Source organism: Gobius niger, assembly GCF_951799975.1.
Source record: "Gobius niger genome assembly, chromosome: 6".
Classification (NCBI taxonomy): domain Eukaryota; kingdom Metazoa; phylum Chordata; class Actinopteri; order Gobiiformes; family Gobiidae; genus Gobius; species Gobius niger.
Window position 1 is genome coordinate 13,795,892 of NC_136857.1, and position 17,768 is coordinate 13,813,659.

General features: G+C 40.7%; 2 protein-coding genes and 1 long non-coding RNA gene across 6 annotated transcripts in view; all 3 read right to left on the bottom strand.

Annotated features, from left to right (window-relative positions):
- fmnl3 (formin-like 3) overlaps positions 1–4,509 on the bottom strand; it is a 28,009-nt gene extending 23,500 nt beyond the window's left edge. For 3 of the 4 annotated variants that reach the window (XR_013792941.1, XR_013792942.1, XM_079557865.1), the window contains exon 1: positions 3,939–4,509. Coding sequence is in view for 2 of the 4 variants with exons in the window: in XM_079557865.1 (XP_079413991.1) it covers positions 3,939–4,052 (114 nt within the window). In the remaining 2 variants the exon portion in view is untranslated. The remainder of the gene's footprint in view (positions 1–3,938) is intronic. The other variant, XM_079557864.1, reaches the window with a different exon arrangement.
- A 154-nt stretch (positions 4,510–4,663) lies between these two features.
- On the bottom strand, positions 4,664–14,900 carry esyt1a (extended synaptotagmin-like protein 1a). Its single transcript, XM_079558662.1, has 31 exons — positions 14,317–14,900; positions 13,685–13,726; positions 12,085–12,219; positions 11,867–11,940; positions 11,612–11,684; positions 11,435–11,524; positions 11,300–11,355; positions 10,910–11,030; positions 10,651–10,827; positions 10,123–10,205; positions 9,936–9,984; positions 9,576–9,665; positions 9,388–9,483; positions 9,190–9,261; positions 9,023–9,109; positions 8,787–8,936; positions 8,476–8,655; positions 8,081–8,257; positions 7,927–8,009; positions 7,804–7,852; positions 7,636–7,725; positions 7,377–7,472; positions 7,107–7,178; positions 6,946–7,032; positions 6,518–6,664; positions 6,315–6,430; positions 6,128–6,220; positions 5,918–6,049; positions 5,746–5,851; positions 5,619–5,668; positions 4,664–5,528 (listed from the first exon to the last, which is right to left on the bottom strand). The coding sequence occupies exons 1-31, from the start codon at positions 14,614–14,616 to the stop codon at positions 5,501–5,503; spliced, it is 3,201 nt and encodes a 1,066-aa protein (XP_079414788.1). The 5' UTR covers positions 14,617–14,900; the 3' UTR covers positions 4,664–5,500.
- Positions 14,901–16,200: 1,300 nt separating this feature from the next.
- Positions 16,201–17,489, bottom strand: LOC306964813. Its single transcript, XR_013792996.1, has 4 exons — positions 17,413–17,489; positions 17,290–17,316; positions 16,600–16,622; positions 16,201–16,489 (listed from the first exon to the last, which is right to left on the bottom strand). It is a non-coding gene; the product is annotated as an uncharacterized lncRNA (long non-coding RNA).
- Positions 17,490–17,768: the final 279 nt, after the last annotated feature.

Here is a 17,768-nt window from a genome sequence, read left to right on the forward strand (position 1 = left end):
ATAATGTATCCTCTGAATATGTAAAGAAGATGTGGGAGCACATAAGCCACAGGGGAACAGGCCCCATTTAAAACAACACAGGACCACAGTGGCCACATTATAGTAGTGAGAAAAGAAACCGCGTCCACAAATCTACTGGAAAATGTTACCTTAAGCACCAACACTACATTCACATGCTCAAAATCCATATAGCAGTGGTGAGGTGATCAGTAGGAATAAAAAGTTTAATTAATCATTAGAAAATGTGCATGTTAAGCACCAACAAGTCTGAAACACAAAAACTTGCCACAAAATGACCAAGTAAAATGACAGCCATTCAGTTAAGCACTCAGCACCACCCTTAAGTGAAATGTAGCTTCTGTCTTACTTCATCCTTTCTTTAGTTGCACTTTCTGCTTTACAACCTGTTGGTAATGAGAAAGTAATTTCCAGATTTACAACGGCTTAGCCTTATAAATGAATTATAGTAAACATTCTGGTGTTTCTTCAGTCACATCTGCTCTGTCATGGTCTTGACCTTTGCTTTCTCAGATGTGCAAGTGGTGAAGGAGCATTCACTAAAACTGGCCATAAACTGCGGCCCGAGGGCAGAGAGCGCCAGGTGGACAGCCATGTGCCGGGCTCCCGACACTTTCTGCCTCAAAACCAAGTGAACTGTTCTCACTTAGCGCCCATAATCTCCAGCTTCCTGAGACAGAGAGTGGGGGGACAGATGCAACATACCCTGCTCCAACTGATGTGATGTTACAAACAAGTTTTAGTCTATGCGAAAGTCCATAAATAAAGACAAGTATGAAACAAATAAAAGTGATGTAGGCAGTCCACTGACCATGGGGCACAGCTTGGTGGCATTAGTTCCAGTTGAGTGGCACATATCAGACAGGGCCGCTTTCTTTAGGCAACATACATCAAGAAACAGGGATATCAGACATGGTTGGGGCCCCCTTTGTCAACATTCAGTCTAATTCAGCTAAGCTCTTCATCTGCACTGTTCCCATCAACTATACCAGCATGATGTTAGGGAGCACACAACTGTTTTAAAACTATTTGGAATGACATGCACAAATGCACACAGATGTTTAAGTGAGCTATGAAGAGAGCTGATTTGTGTTACACTTAGACAACACATGAGTTTGAAACCATGACTAAAAACTTGTTGGCTGTTGGCTTCAATAAACAATACATTTGCAATATTGCAAAGATATTGTATACCAATAGCTGATGGTGACTTGATCTCGATCAAGGTGAAATAAAGCCAAAAGGTGCTGCCTTTTGAAAGTAAACACTGTTGAAATGTTGGTAAAGTCATTAGAAGCTGAGAACAGTGGCCGACTGCCAGTTCAAAGGGAATTTTCCCTTCTGAGTTCTCATGTGGCTTCAGTGTAGAACAAACCGCAGGAATCCAGCGCTGGATTGGCGGCACAGGGATCTTTGAAAAAGGATCCTGGAGCAGATGATGGATAGAGGTACACCTTTGAAAAGGCCACTACCATATCACATTTTACTCGTAAAGACTCATATAAAGTACAGTGGATTGTTCTGGGTGTTGGAGCCGAGGAAACACTTGAACCTCAGATATTCCACTTGGGTTTGAAGCTGCATAAATCTCAAAAGCTAAATAGTATTTACTGTAGATAAAGGAGTCAAAGGGAGTCATAAGTATAAGGATGTATGGTACCGGCATATAATTTCATAGCTAGGCAACTATTTGGATGTGAGGTCTAAGCACATTCATATTAGAGTAATGACATGTTGTGCATCAGCAAGCTTAAGGGGCACAAGAAAGGTAACCACAGCATCGGTGCAATTTCCTCCATAAAAAGAGAATGAAGAATTCCAAGCACACATTTCCACCCATAAAATACCCTCAAATCTGTGTGTAAAGCTTATGTCTTAAGCATATGCCGCCAGCTGAACCTGTCCAAGGGATTTTATTATACAAATGCATAAAGTAGTCTTTGGGGTCTCTCCCCTCTATTGGACCGTCTAGAGGGGTCCTGTAAAAGGCATTAGTGTGTAATGTCACCCATGACATCATTATGAACCACTGTCACTCCTTTGGGAACGTCTGGAGCTGACGTCCAACCAAGACACATTTGCTTCCTGCAGCATGCCATCATGGAACAGGAAGTACAGCTATCCAGAGCAGGGGAAATTACGCATGTCAAAATATCCATTTATGGAACATATTTCATGTGTTGATGCTGTTGCAAGGCCAGAAACATCTCAACTTCAAAACCCTGATGACAGATTTACTCTAGAAAGATACTTTAATGCACGACTTAGCTGTGGAACATCAGCTCTCTTGTCATTTACAAAGGAGGTGTATCTGAGGTATATGTTTTTAGCATACTTCCATATCAGTCAAAAGCGTGAAGAGGTCTAATTGCACGATAAGAAGCTCAAACAAAACAAGCATGTTGTTCTTTCCCACACAGAGAAGGAAATGTACTATTGGCACAGGGTTACATGGGGTTGTATTTGAGTGAGGATGAAAGATTTTGTCTTGTTGAATAGAAATCTTCTGCTGAGAGGACATAATAACAGGGATTACATTTGTGTTACTGTCTCAAGCCATGGTGCAGATTATAAAAATAAATTCCAGTGTTCCTTTCATGGGAAAATCATTTCGAGATGGTTTATTCATTTGTCATGTGGAAAAAGCTTATATTGAGAAAAAAAAGCCTTCTTTTTATAACCATCCACTCGTCCAAGCCCTGACTCATGTGGGTGAAGGAAAAGACACAAGTCAGGCTCCTACAGCAGGCAGAGCACAGTAGTACAGTGTATAATTGTCATAATAGTAGTGGCTTAGCGCAGCAGTCAACAAGCAGTTTGAAAGGCCTCTCACTGCGCTGCCTCCTTCAAATGTGGAGGGCTTTACTTTGCATCCGCTGATAGTCCTGGCAAACAGCTAGTGATGGGCTCTCGCCAAAAACACAGTGGATCCCGCAGTCCTGAAGAATGAGGCAGACTGTCTAACGCAGTGGAAATCAAGGCTTTTGGTGTTTGATATTGTAATTAAGGCTTTAACCAGATTAAAATCTAAGCAAGGTGGGGCTATGGTAAATTTTGGAGTAAGGAGCACAAAATAAGCACCTGTGTCCCATTGACCAGCATCTAATATATGATCATGAGTGCATTGTCTGTGCATGCAAGACATTTGTTGTACCTAAAGCACAGGCAATGCACATAATGTCAGCAGAAAAAACATACATTTTACAAACTGAAAGAACACTCAGTGGCTTGGAAGTTTTGCCATTATATGATGCAGTAATTAATGGCTGAATTGTGTTGTTTTTGTTTCATTTGGGAAGTCCCGTGTTGTGGTGATGTCGTCTGAAATGACACTTCTCAGTTGATAGTGTGATTGTCAGAGTGGGTGTTGACTGAGCTCAGTATTACAAAGCGCTCAGACAGCTCAGCCCCTGACGTGAGAGCACCGCCGGGGAAAAGGGAGGGGGCACTGGGTTTAATGTGGGAGTTTTGGGGGAATTCAGAAAATGCCATTTCTCCAAATGAGACTCATTTCAAGAAAATAAAAATAGACAAAGTTGAAGATGTATAGCCCAATAGCTGATATAGCCTATGACTATCTAGCCGACTAAAAACTTTTCTTTTCCTGTGGACACCACCGCCCCACGTCTAAGCACGCTGGAATAACGTTTGCCACTTGAGCCAAACGCTGAGTTGCCTGACTTCTGAGAGACAAAAGAACCGCAGGAGAGAAAAGAGGGGGGCAGTGGCAGAATGAGGGGCGGAACAGCTCTTCTCTACCCATTTGAAACATCAGCAACTAATATTGGACCATAAACATGCATAAGCATCAGCCAAAACAAAAGTAACGCATTGTCATATTCGTCTCAGGAAAGGTAAACTGGAATACATTTATCTCCAATACGGTAGTCTCCACAAGCAGTAGCCTCGTATCAACTTACCAAAACGACAGCAAATTTCTCCTCCAGCTCTGTGGGATCTGGCATAGGCACCTTCAAAGGCATGATGTGATGCTTCATTTCGGATTGCCCGTCCACACTTTCTATATTGCCCATTCTGTCTAATTAAATCCAACAGTTTATGAGAAGCGCCTTTTCAACGCGTATCTTTTCACTCGGAATCAACAGATGATTCGGAACAATCCACTTTTCCAAGGCGAGAAGTAAAGTCTTGTACTTGTGTCCCAAAATGCCATTTATCTCACACGGTTAGTGTTTACAGTATGTCTACTGTAGTTTACATCCAAAGTTGCTCTATAAAGTAATTTAAATCCGCCTGCAGTGTCTCCAGTGAAATTCTTCTGCTTTCCCAGGCCAATCCATTACTTTCCAATGAGAGATGAGTTTAAAATGTCGACCTAAAGCTAATTTAGACTCTGCTCAACTTTCTTGGCTACAGCGTGTTTCCATTCATTATTGTTGTGTGATCCTGATTAGGCTCTTTGCTGTTGCCTCCACTGGGGCAGGGGCCCCTGATTTTCCCGCCCCTTTCCGGGAGAGAAGTTGACCCTATTGGTTTAGCTTGCTGTCAGTCATTCTAACCCCTCCCCACATTCGCCAAAACATTTGCTGAAAGAGCCCACGGTCACCCAGTCATTGTTTCACTCTAGCTCCATCTGCTGGTCAAAGTTAAGAGAAAAAAAACATTCAAGTGCAAACTTTAATCTGTGGAATCAGATACGAAGAGAACAACGATGAAAAGCAGAATTCTGTTCTATTTGTGTTTAACATCACTCTTTGCACAACACATTTTAATCATAGAAGTCAACAGTAGAGCAGTGTCAAGAGCCAGGCATATTTTCATGCTTTGTGTGAGGTCAAATGTTTAGCCTAAAAACACTGCATAATCATAGTGCAAACACTAGAAGCATGGAGTTGCATTTACATCAAGATCATCTTTATAAAGGCGTTTCTTCATAAAAACACAGTGATTGCACTTCTGTCTTCACTAGTCTCTATACGGGCTGAGTAATACATAATTTATAAAAGTTGTATTTCATAAATCTCTGGTTAAAACATATAAAAAATTCATCTGGAACAAAATTATTCAACACTGAATGTGCGCACAGTTCCGTAATACTTAAGGCAACAATATAAACATACAAGTCTTCAATTTGCAGTTAAAAAAATAAATAAATAAAGAGCCAGGAAAAAAACAAAAAGAATCATTCATTTGGTCACTCTTTCTCATCTCTAATTAAAGTCCATACTGTGAACATGCTGTTACACATTGGCTACTCCCTGGTGCATTTGCAACATAGTTGCCTTTTTTAATTTCTATTCAGCTAAGAATGACTGAAGAACACTGTTTGAGATGAATACGTCACAGTTAATGCTTCATGGAAGATAAGCTACATTTCAAGACCTTTTGTTGGAAAGGTTTTCATCTTTTCTACAGTGAAGGTGGTAATTTCTATTCAAGCTGAATATTCACACACAAATCACAGACAACTAAAGCCACACTAAATGTTGTATAGCTGACGATTAAGCAGGCATAGATTCTTCTAATTGGCCTCTGCCACCAAGTCATACCTAGAATAAAACAGCACATGGAATGTTTGTAAACTGAGAACATCAATAAAAGGTTAAAATATTATAATATGAAAAAAGCAAAGTAAATACCATTGAGTCACACCATTCTTAAGGTCAATTTGGTCCAGGTCCAGCTGCATCTGTGAGCACAAATAAAGACAAGTGACAACCAAATACAATAATGCAGTGCACAAGGTTTTCACAAGTAGTTTTCCACCTTGCCGATAAGCTCCCTCTCTCTGCTGATAAAGGAGACATTGTGCTTCACAGAGAGGTCCAGTTTTCTCTGGGCTGACTCTTCCAGTGAGAAATCAAAGTCAAACCTACAAAAACAGAGGCAGTTGTGAGAAGGTCATGTCAGCAGATTAATGGAAGTGTCAGTCTGCTACCTCTCATTGAACTCAGGGTTCAGGTCTCTCTTCTTTGTGGCCGTTCGCCTTTTAGTTGTAGCTTTTTTATCAGGGAGAAGGACGAAGGAAACGTATGGATCTGCCCCATCCTTTGAGCAGGGCGCCAGGGCTCTAGAAGTACACATTAAATATAAATATTCCCTTTAATATGCGGCAAAATTAAAAAGCAATAATGGTAGAGATTCAAACCTGCAAGCATGAACAGTGATGAAAAGCCTGCCCTCCTCCATGGAGTAACCAATAGAAATCTTCACTTGTCCGACACCTCCATTTTCGGTAGAACTAAAAGAGCAATACATTTTTAATAACAAATAGGTTAAGATTTACTCAGTCAAAGTTATGTTGAGATAAACTGATGACACAGTGAGCCACTCACATAAAGGGACCACCTCTGTGTTTCAGGTCAAGATGAGAAGGGTCCCATTTGGGTATAACCTCATTTATGGTGACATCACCCTCTCCCTTACACGCTGCCAGCTGAGTGTCCAGGATCTATGATTAATCACCGACATTAAGACGCAAATAGATAGAAGTCATGATTATATGACTTGAATCTATGTAGTAGTGGCAAATATGTACCTTGAGAGTGACCCTCAGTAGTATTTGGCTTTCTGGCAGAGCTCCATCCAGGTTGAACCAGCGATCGAGGACCAGCCCAGACTCTGACAGGAGCTGTCTGAGTGGCAGGGTGATGGAGCCAAGGGCCTGGCCCCAGCTGTGTGAGATCTGTCCACAAACACATATTAGAATATTAAACCAATATTAAGACAATGTCAAAGACAAAAAAGGCACATATGATATCACATCATCATATACCAGCAGTACGTGTTATTGGTGCGTTATTCAAAACAGACTAGCTATGATGCGGTGTTCTGATAATAATTACAACCCTTTAGAGCGCTTTTGTTTCATTTGCAAATCGTCACTAAGGCATTTTCTACACAAAACATAGTTGCCATCACATCTTTTAGACAATAGAATAGGGCAATTTATAGATAAAAACTCACTTTCACAGTGAGGATTTCTTCTCGTGGATCCCGCACCAAAAAGTGAAAAGCTTCGTCCCATCTCGGTGAGGTTGAGCGCTCACAAATCTGGGCAGCAACAAAGAATGGGTCATTTTTCAAAGTAATAGGTTTTGACGCAACCCCTATGACAATGCTGCTACCTTTGTCTTGTAGGATACATTTTTAAGGACAACCTCAGCTCCGGCTTTTGGCTCCTTTCCATTTTTCTTCAACTGAAACAAAGTCATTCAGTCACATAAAAACATGCCCTAAATCACTGGAGAAGTCACACAGGAAGGTTACGCAGCCATCCAGACAATCAGGCCAAAGTAGTGCGGCTTAAGCTACATTGTCATTGGTGCCATGTATAAAGAAAACGCATTAACAGAGACAATAAATCACAGCCAGAGGACTCATACACATGATCTCACCTGCAGGCCGTGGGCCCGCTCCACATAGACAAACAGAAGAGCTGAGGAGGGCACAGTCTTGTCCTGATAGGTCTGCTGAGACTGATACTGCAGGACCTGAAAAATAACATGAAAAATAATTAACACTTGTTAATTTCCATAGCAAAAAAGTCAAAACTAATAATAGTAATGAGTATAAGCATTTTGCACTTATCTAGCCGAAATCTTTTTATTATGTAACAGAAAAGTCATCATTACAATGTTACGGATAGGCACATACCGATTCCAGCCTGACCAGGTCTGTAACTCTGGGCAGCCACTCAAGAACAAGGTGAACACGACCAGACTTCACATCATTTAGTGTATACCACTGTGACCAAAGGGGTAAAAGAATGTATTATATAAATGCACTCTGCAATAATGAATATTATGTTTTATATTAACTTACGGTGTCAATGCATTGTGCACTTATGATATCCCTTAAGCTTAGTTTAAACCTTTGAGGGGAATATGAGATATTAAAAACTGATACAACAACATAGTATGTAATTCTTAATTATTTCTTTCATACCTTCCAAGGAAGTCATCCTGGTCAATGTCCTTGTCAAATAACTCAAACTGAATTTCCTGACCAGGCAGCTGAGTCAATATTACCTACAATTAAAACATAAAGCAAATATGAACTTGTTTAAAGTGTAGCATGTATAAAACTACAGTGTTGGTACCTCATAGAGCTCATTCCAATAGGGGTTAAGGTTTTCTTTGATGGTGTGGCTTTTGAAAGTGATCCCAGCCACACGTATCTTTACGTAGGGGTCGCTCTTGCCTTTCACCATGCCCCCCATGAAGTTGTCCTTGGCGATCAAGTTCTGAGCCTCCACCAGTTGGATCCGCAGTACTCCCTGTTAACGCAGCACAAAACTCAGACTGACATTACTGTGTGCCTCACTGACGTAGACCCCTTTCAGATGTGGCATTAAGACACGCCCCATGAATGGATCATAACTTTGCCCTCGTGCACACTGTACAGACCCAATGTATACATTTGGGACATACATAATTCAAACAGAATTATTTTTGATGGAAGAAAATGACCCTGAAACTGAGGGAAGATGTATACCTCTGTTGCAAAGTCTGAATCAGGAGTGGCATGCTGCGGTCGTGTTGATGGTGGTTTGGATAATCCACCCGGTCCCATAGGGTTCAGCTCGGAGGTGATTCCCCCGGGACCCATCCCAGAGCCAGAGGACGAAGGCCGAGGTGGGGTGGTGGGAGTGGCATCATCACTCAACCACAAAACCTGGCACAACCAGAGGTCATGGGAACAACATCAACATTATGTTATTTTTACTAAATATGAAGTCAGACCACATTTAGTACAGGGGATTTGTGAGTTGATGAAGATGCTTTATAATATTCTTAGACACTGACCCTTAACACAATTTTGAAGTAGATCTTGCTGCCCAATCCAGAATTTTCCAGTTGAAACCACTGGTCCATGGTCAGCTTGGGGCAGGACAGAAGGTGAGTCAAAGGAATACTCAGACTGCCCAATGAAAGTGCACGGTCATCATCTTTGACCTGAGAGAAAAAACATTTAATAAGACTGTATTCCCCAAGAAAGAGGAGCAAATATCCACACAGAATTTGTATATTTTTGTACATACTTGAATGTCAATATCTTGCTTGCGAGGATCTTGAATAAAGAATGTAAATGCATCCTCCCATGAAGGGTTGCCGGTACCATAACATGTCTATTAATTAGAACCACAAAAAAAAGCATAACAAATCGATTCAGAATTAATCTGTTTTCAGTCAAAAAATGTTGTCATACTTTGCTCTCTTTAGTTGTGTCCTGGACAGAAATCTGTACCATAGGGCTTGGATCTTTATTTCCTTTCCTCATCTAAAAAATAAAACAATGCATGAGATGAGGTATGCATTGCCAACACTGACTAGGTTGGCAAAATCTTTTTCTATGATGAGCTAAGAATGCTACAGTAACGCTTTTCTAGAGTTGTATCTATCTTACAGGCAGTGCATGAGCCTGATCTAGATAAAGAGCAAGGATGGCAGCTGATGGAGGGTCAGCGGTCCGACTGGTCAGATTCTGATTCTTCTGGATCACCTTTGACCAGAAACATAAGGATAAGAAAGATTAAAAAGCAAACAAACAGAGAATTATAATGTAATCTAACCGTTTTTTTTTTTCATTCATACCTCACTCAGTCGCTCTGCAGAGGACAGTAAAGAAAGCCACTCCAGTCTCAGGTGGACACTGCCACTTGGGACATCCCGTAGACTGAACCACTGTTACATAAGAATAGTATTAAAAACAAATTTCTCATCTGCTTTGTGCCTGACTAGGAAAGAGCAGTGCTTGGCAAAAACAAATATCACAAGGGGATCACATGAAGAGTTCAACAACGTCACATGGTGAGGATTAGTGCAGTTCTTGTTTTATTACCTCTCTGATGGTACGTAAGTTCATAATATTGAACTGTAATCTCAACTGTTTGAAATGCAGTGGTTAAAGAAGCCAAAGGTGGCAAATAAAAGAGGAAATGTCTAACAACTTACATCATCCACCACCCTCGCCTTTTTTACAATATCAAGATCCACTTTGACCCTGAAAGAGGACACAGGGGAGCAGCACACAGTCAAATATATGTCATTATGTGTCTCATTCAACTGTGGCACGTTCTAACCATAGAAGAGATGGGAGCATGAGAGGCACATAGAGACAGATTGATAATGAAGAAGCTACCTGCCCAGGAAGTCATCCTGGTCTGGGTCTTTGTCAAAAACTTCCACCTCCAACTCCTGACCAGGCACTTCATGGACAATCACCTGACATACACACATACAGAAATGGATGTACACAATACGCACCACGAAGATACTGTCTTAAGCAAGCATCTACCATGGCAGCACATAGCATGCAAACAGAATCAGCAGCTAATTTCACTGGTGAGTTATTGTCGTAGTCAATTTAAACAGTTTCTTGTTTAGTATTAAAAACAAGAACTAATGTTTGCAAGAGTATTTTATCAAATGCTGTTGATCAGATATAGTGGCTTCCTGTTCTAATGGAAACAGATAATATCTGCAAAAGCTGTCAAGAAGCCAAAGACAGCTTTTTAGCACCAAAGACCTTCAGCCTCTACAAAGCAAGGACACCACCGAGCAGGTGCTAGCACCAAAATGGGGACCTCCAACTTGGGAATATACAGTATAATATAAACAGTTTAAATTATTTCATTGATAATCGGTATCATTAACCCCCTCTCCCCACCTCAAACATCTCTCTCCACTGAGGATTCAAATTGCTGTCCACATGATGAGACGTGAACACCTGAGTGCCCACACGCAGAACGGCATAAGGGTCAGACTTTCCATCAATGATCCCTTTAATAACCGTGTCTTTGGCCGTCAGGTTTTCTGCCTCCAGCAGGTGAATACGTACCACCCCCTGCAACACAGTGCACAAAAGCACATAAGATACAAAGCTTCTGAATACAAATAATCAATGCCTGTGCATTATAAACAGTTACCCTTGGGAGAGGCGAGCGCAGCTGCGCAACAAGAAGATTGGGCACCAGAGGAATCGTGAGGCGGTTCGGGAGCACCAGGTGGGAGGCAATAGCATCCATTATCATTGTGTCTGACATGGCACTGTCAATGAATGAACAGAGGAGAACAAAGGAAATTGTCACACAGGCAAAACAAGCCACTGGGCTAAACAAACTGACCAGGAGAAGAGAGCTTTGAGCACATTAACTATCTTCATGTGCTACTACAAACACAACTGACGCTTTGTTCATGTAATAACATAACATAGAAACAACTCATCACTGCTTGGACTTCAATAGAGTCTACTAAGATTCTAGGACAGAAATCTGCCTCTGCACAATAGTTACACTCAAAGACAAACTGCTACTTACTTCAAGCCAGGAATATCCAAGAGGTTGGTTAACCCTGTCCAGTTAATGTCCAGTTTCTATCAAGTTGATACAATAATTTCTTATTTTAATAGTTTACAATCTTATAAACACTATATGAAGTGCTGAGATCCTTACTGGTCTGCGGATAAAAAACATCGTAATGGCTCCAACAAGTGGGACATCTCCAATAAGGGGCTCAAGAATAACACGCAGCTTTCCATGGAGCTAGACCAAAGCAAAGCCAATTAAAATGTAACTCTCAAATAGGAATAATGTTTAAGGAAGCGCATAGAGTTTTATTAACATAGTTACCTGGACACCCTTCACACCAGCTTTACAGAAATACTTTTTGATTTCCACATTGATCTCCACATCACCAGCATAGCTACATGAAGAAGACATCTTTAGCCCTTAGATAAACATTTGGTGTAATAAAGCGCTTCTGGGCTAGGAAAAGTAAATATTTACCTGCTGCTACATTCTAGATATGTAATAGTAGCAGCCTACTAAGCAACTAGATGGACTGGTTGCTAACACTATTTTGCAGCATATGTTGTGTCTTCTTACCTCACGTATAAATCTAACATCACTTGTCTCTTATCATGTTCAGTGTGAGCCTTTACACCCACAATCTTCAGAGCCTGTGAAGACAACAGCTGTGTTCAACGAAGCAAATAATAAAAAACAGTGCAGGCAATTACGGATTCTACGTTATTTAATAGAACATTAGCAACTGTGACTGGCTCTATGGAATATCCCGTGAAGAAAATGAATAGCCAACATACCTTATCTCCCAGATTGACCTTGGTGAAGCTGAGAGTCTGCAAATGAATGCTGGATGCACGAATAGTTGGAGCAATGGTCTCAACCAGCAACTTCTCAAGGTACTGCCCAATGAAAGGCCATGCTTGCTGCATAATCTAAATAAAACATCCATGGTTAAAATTAGCATTTGACTTCCAGTGGTGGAAGAAGTACTCAATATTCTTAGAGCAGACACAGGACCAAACATGTACTTTAGTAAAAAAGTAAAAGTATAAAAGTATGCATTATAAATTGTACTTTATAAGTAAAAGTAAAACTGTTAAAGAGTTTATTGTGCAGGGATTTTTAAATCCTTTGAATCAAACGAGTAAACCACTAACTCAAAAACAGGAACTAAACCAGATCTTAACAAGGTCTGAAGGAGTAAACCACTAAACCAAGTCTAAACTGGGACTAAACCAGTTCATTTGAGAGAGGTCACTTTGAAAATAAAATACTTTTAACCCAATTTAAAGATGCAGTGGAGTAGAAAGTACAGATAGAATTTACTTAAGTAAAGTAAAAGTACCTATAATTTGTACTTTTTACTTTGTTACTTTCCACCACTGCTGACCTCCAAACTCAATGGAAAGGTCCTCATTACATCTGCCAAAATATACCTCTGTGTAATAATTATATAAAAACTAAAGAAATATGCATAAGTTGCTTATCCTTTAAAACCCAGGAAAGCATTCTATGACACCTCAGAGTCCTATATGCAAACAAACACATGAATTAAGGAGGTTAGATCTAAATATAAACATTACAAAAGCAAAAAAAAACATAGGATTAGTTAAAGACAACCGTGAGAAGTCCTTAATGTCAAATGTGTATTGACCATACACAACATTACAATGCAAACTTCACACATCAGGCTTATTTTATCGCAAATTACTACTTTTACACCCCTACGTTTAGAATGTTACTCTACAAAGTGAACAAAAATGTCAGGTATAAGGCCTTTAACATTCTGTGTGAAGCCAAGATTGTCACCTTGTAATACCTGTCTTGTTGGTGTTAGATTTTGTGTTCCTATGTTAAGTGTAGGGGCATAGCACCGGCTCAGTCAAAATGTGTTTTTTGACTGACCACCTCCTGACCCATTTGCAGCGTCTTACATTACATTATTATCAATTAACAACTGAAGAACTGGTTGTCATTCTAACTCTTTGAACATCATTTTATACAATCCTTGGTGCATTGTGGCTGCCGTCATAACTACAAGCACAAATGGAAGAGAGACGGCTTTTGTGGAAGATGACGCCGTTAGAATGTGCATCTCCTGTCACTGAGTTCATTGGGTTTTCCTATTCCACAAGGGCAATGGCGTTTATTAGTATTCATAACCACACTTTCACAGCAGAGGTACTGTACAGGCAGAGGCACTTCGATATAATCTCCAAGGCTCTCCCTGGTCACTTCATTACAGTTTATCCGGTGTGATGTGCAGGCTGCAACAGGAACCCCAGAATGCAACCCCGGAGTGCATACAAACACCCACCCACACCCAAAATATTACTTAACCTACTCACAATGGATTGAGACATTATAGACAACATAGATTGCATTAAATGGACCTACCTTATTCAGCCACTCTACCTTCTCTACATCTGGAAAATTGACCTGTGAAGAAGGAACAAGGCAGAAAAATTACTAAAAATATGAAACAACAGGACCTTCAGATGGAATTTGACATCATAAAAAGCAATTGGTTCAATACAAATTCTATATATGGTGGATTGGTAATAACGGTCTTCAGATAGGCCTAAAGGTTGTCTTGTGATTGACATTTCAACTTCAGGAAACTCTAAACCACAAACTGCGAAATGGCCAACAAACCACAGGAAAATGCATCAGCTTGTGACATGCTGTGAGTTTGTTCCTCAGTCCTGTCCTGATGTATAATGATGGTGGTTTGTGCTGTTGTATGTGTGAACCCTGAGAAGTCTAAAAATGTAAAAATTTATCAGTTTGCTTTCACTAAAACTCACTGACAGAAATAAAGATAGCCCATAGATTTGACATTTAAGTCACATTCTATTGGCTTATGGCATCGGCTTCTCCAAACAGTGCAAGCAATACCAGGAATGCCCAAATACGGGTTTGTGACAAGGCTATGTGAGTCTAATAGTGTTGCGTGTTAAGGCGTTTTCCCCCCCACTCAATTCCACTAGCCCGCTTGATGGTTACCCATAATAGGAGATTATCCTTACCCAAGGAGGCAAATCCCTTTTGCTCCTAAAAACCTTTGCCGTGGTGAATTCCTTTTCATTCTCCAGCAGGTACATTGCGGATTTGAGTCTCATCACTTTCTCTAGTCTGCTGTGTTTCCATCCCATGTAGATCATAAATACGAGGAGGACCACGCTGATACTGAAGCCGTAGTACCCAGCCAGGTACACGGGCACCAGCGCGCCCAAGCATTTACCAAATGACCACAGGACACTGACAGCTCGCTCCCCGGGAGGATGGCTCGCTGAGGCCAACTCTGCAGAAGCATCTGTGAACGACATTTCCCACGCAGCTGGGAATCTCTGGGTCCTTTTGGTCCAGTGCGACAGAGTGGCAAGCGCTAAACGCGTTTAACCACAGCCGTGATCATTATGGAAGAAATCATCGTTTAGCACCAAGCGTCCCGGTCCGTCGAAGTAGATGTTGATAAGTTTCCCTTAGGTGCACAGCAGATCTCCCTCATTCTGAAATAAGCGAGTAGAGATACCAAGGAGGGCGGGCTCAGTGTGAACCCCGCCTTCATAAGATCCAGTAGAAATGGAGAATTATCCAGATAAACTTGCAGCCACAAGCGCCAAATCAAGTCACCTGCTTTAATGACACTATTAAGTATGGTATGGTATAGTATGCATTTTCTCTGATCATGATATTTGAAGTCTCAAGTGTTTCGTTATCGTCCAGACCAGAGAACAGTTATCCGCTTAAATGAGAGTGCGCAAGCGCTCATCTGCTCTGCAGCAGTGCCCAGGCTACAAACTGGTTTACACGTTTCTGTTCCCTTTAAACGTGCTGCACGCGGACAGCTCGCTATGACTGACAGCTCGACCAAAGGATGGACCCAGACACTGTCATGGCTGTAGCGTTCACCCACAAGTTTGTTTTCAGGGTTAGCACAGTGGTCAGGAGGAAGGTCTAATCCGTGATCATCTCTGCCTGGCAACCAAAATCCCAGTGGATTTAGGCCTCTTCCTAATTGCCCTAAGAGTTAAATGTAGCCTACCTTCTAACTACCTGGGGAGAAGGTTAGAAAGAAAGAAAGAAAAAAAAACACTTTTGCTTTATTGAGATCATCAAATGAAAATTGCATAAACTAAAATAATCACTCAACAGATACAGAGCAATTCTCTGGACGAATTGTAGCAGTGGTCAATACAATGTGATCTGCACAATGACATTGCATGTTTGACTCAATAAATAATAGGGCTGGACCTGGGACGATACACTTTTGTCACCAATAAGTATCACAACATTGAGGGGCCCATCCAATACAGTAAGTATTAGCCTATAATGTGTTTATCTTTAAATGTGTAAAAAGAAAACTGTCATGTGTCCAGTTTATAAACCAAATGCCATTTGACATTTATTGAAATGTTTGGACTGAAAAGTGGCATTAACACAAAATGTAACAGAGTGCATGATAAAAATGCCTCCAAACACAAGTATTTAAAGTATTGCGACACTGAAGTATTGATACTTGGTACTGCAGCAAAACATAAGAATCCCATATTTTGTCTCAGCCCTAGTTAACTATATTTAACTCATGTAATAACCTGCTCCAGCTATTTGCAGAGACGACCACACTCATATCTAACACTTAATGCACCAGCACATCAGTAAATACAATCACGCTGTTCTGTCATATTGTCTGTACCATATTTTTATTTTGATATTTGTTTGGCATGCCTTTATAGCCTTACAGTTCTAAAGTTTTGGCAATTTATTTTATTTTAATTAATCTAAATTGTGTGTGATGCTACACTGAGAAATAAAATCCTAGTTTGTGAACCTGTCAAACAATGGCAATAAACCTATTCTGATATTGTTGCAAGTCGTGGGAATGAACCAAATTAGACCGTATAACTTTCTTAAACAAAACCTTTAATCACAATATAAAGGAACACATAACGTGAACATGAGGCCGATAGGAACCGGAAATGGTCCAGAACATTTCAGAGAAAGTCTTTTGTCCAGCAGGTCTGTCCGCCATTAGCTTCATTAACAGGATATGCTCCCTGTAGACCCTGGTTCAAGTAGACTTCACTGATCTTGGACTTCTCTCTGGGAGGCTGAGGCTTGTCCCGGAGTCCGGCTCACAGGGAGCAAATAGAAAACTACTTGGACCTCTGCCTCATCTTTCTCCTTTTGCGCTTCAGTCTGTAAAAAGAGAACCATGTTATTAAGTTGGCTGAATGTGGCAGCTACAAGGTCACAAGAGTGAAATTCAAACATTCAAGTAATTTTATACAGTGCAGTTGCCATCTTACCTACGCATGCGCTTCTTCCTCCACTGAAAAAAAAAAAAAAAAAAAAAAAAATTGTGCTTAAAATGTATTTGACCACAAAGACATTAAACATGTGTCATAGGTCTACACTGATTCTTAATTTAAGAATTAAGACCAAATTTAAGTCAAATTCTTGGGAGTCATAAATGGTGATCGAACACCATTTTAAAAAGGTAGAATAGGCTTGACAAAGGTGCAGACAAGTGCTCTACCAGGACGATCAACAAATGAAATATATTGTGAAATAGGGAACTAGAAGGAAGAGGCAGAGTCCGAGGCTCACTTACTGAAATAAGTCATTTTACTTTACTCTGGACGCCAACGCGTTTCGACCATGCGGTTTACGGTAAAACCCCTGACGAAGACCGTGTAACGTCCCGTGTAAAATAAAATAACTTATTTTTCAGTCAGTGAGCCTCGGACTCTGCTTCTCCTACTCTCCTTCAGGGCAATATTTTACCATTTTAAATGTTTTAATTTCTATGGTTGAAATAATTATTGACTAGATAACTTCTAATAACTTATCAGTTCCTGCGAAACCAGGCTACACGTTAATTTTTCGCTAATGTGAACGCAAATGCTGAAACTGTTAGCATGAGGCTAGGCTCTGGTGTCATTGCAAGGAGGCCAACCTCCGAGTCAAAAATGCTTCAAACAGTTTAAAACACAAACCTTTGCCCTCATTTCGAGTAGATGAACCTGTAAACAAGAACATACATAAGTGGAACTGTTTGGATGATGTTATACAAACGTAGATATTTACTGGATTGTGGACTTCACAGCCCTGAAACGTACCAGGCAGTCACGACGAATTTGGAGTGAACTACGTCATACGATCTGCGACTCTTGTTGTCTGACCGAAGAGGATTGTGGGAAATTGAGTACAGTGCGCCGTAAACTACGTGGTCTTTCAGAGGCAGCTGTTGTAGATCTATTTTTTTCCCCTACCCAGTGCTTTCCCCAATTCAATTTTTTTCAGGGTAAAGGATCCGGGAAATACTTAGGATCCGGCAAAAAATGTATCTGATATAATGGTGTCCGAGTGTTCCGGCAAATGTTTTGGCCTGTTCCCCCAATCCATCACATCAGACCAAAAGTGTTCCTGAAAATACTAATTTACAAATTAAGCACTGCCCCTAACAATTCCAAGA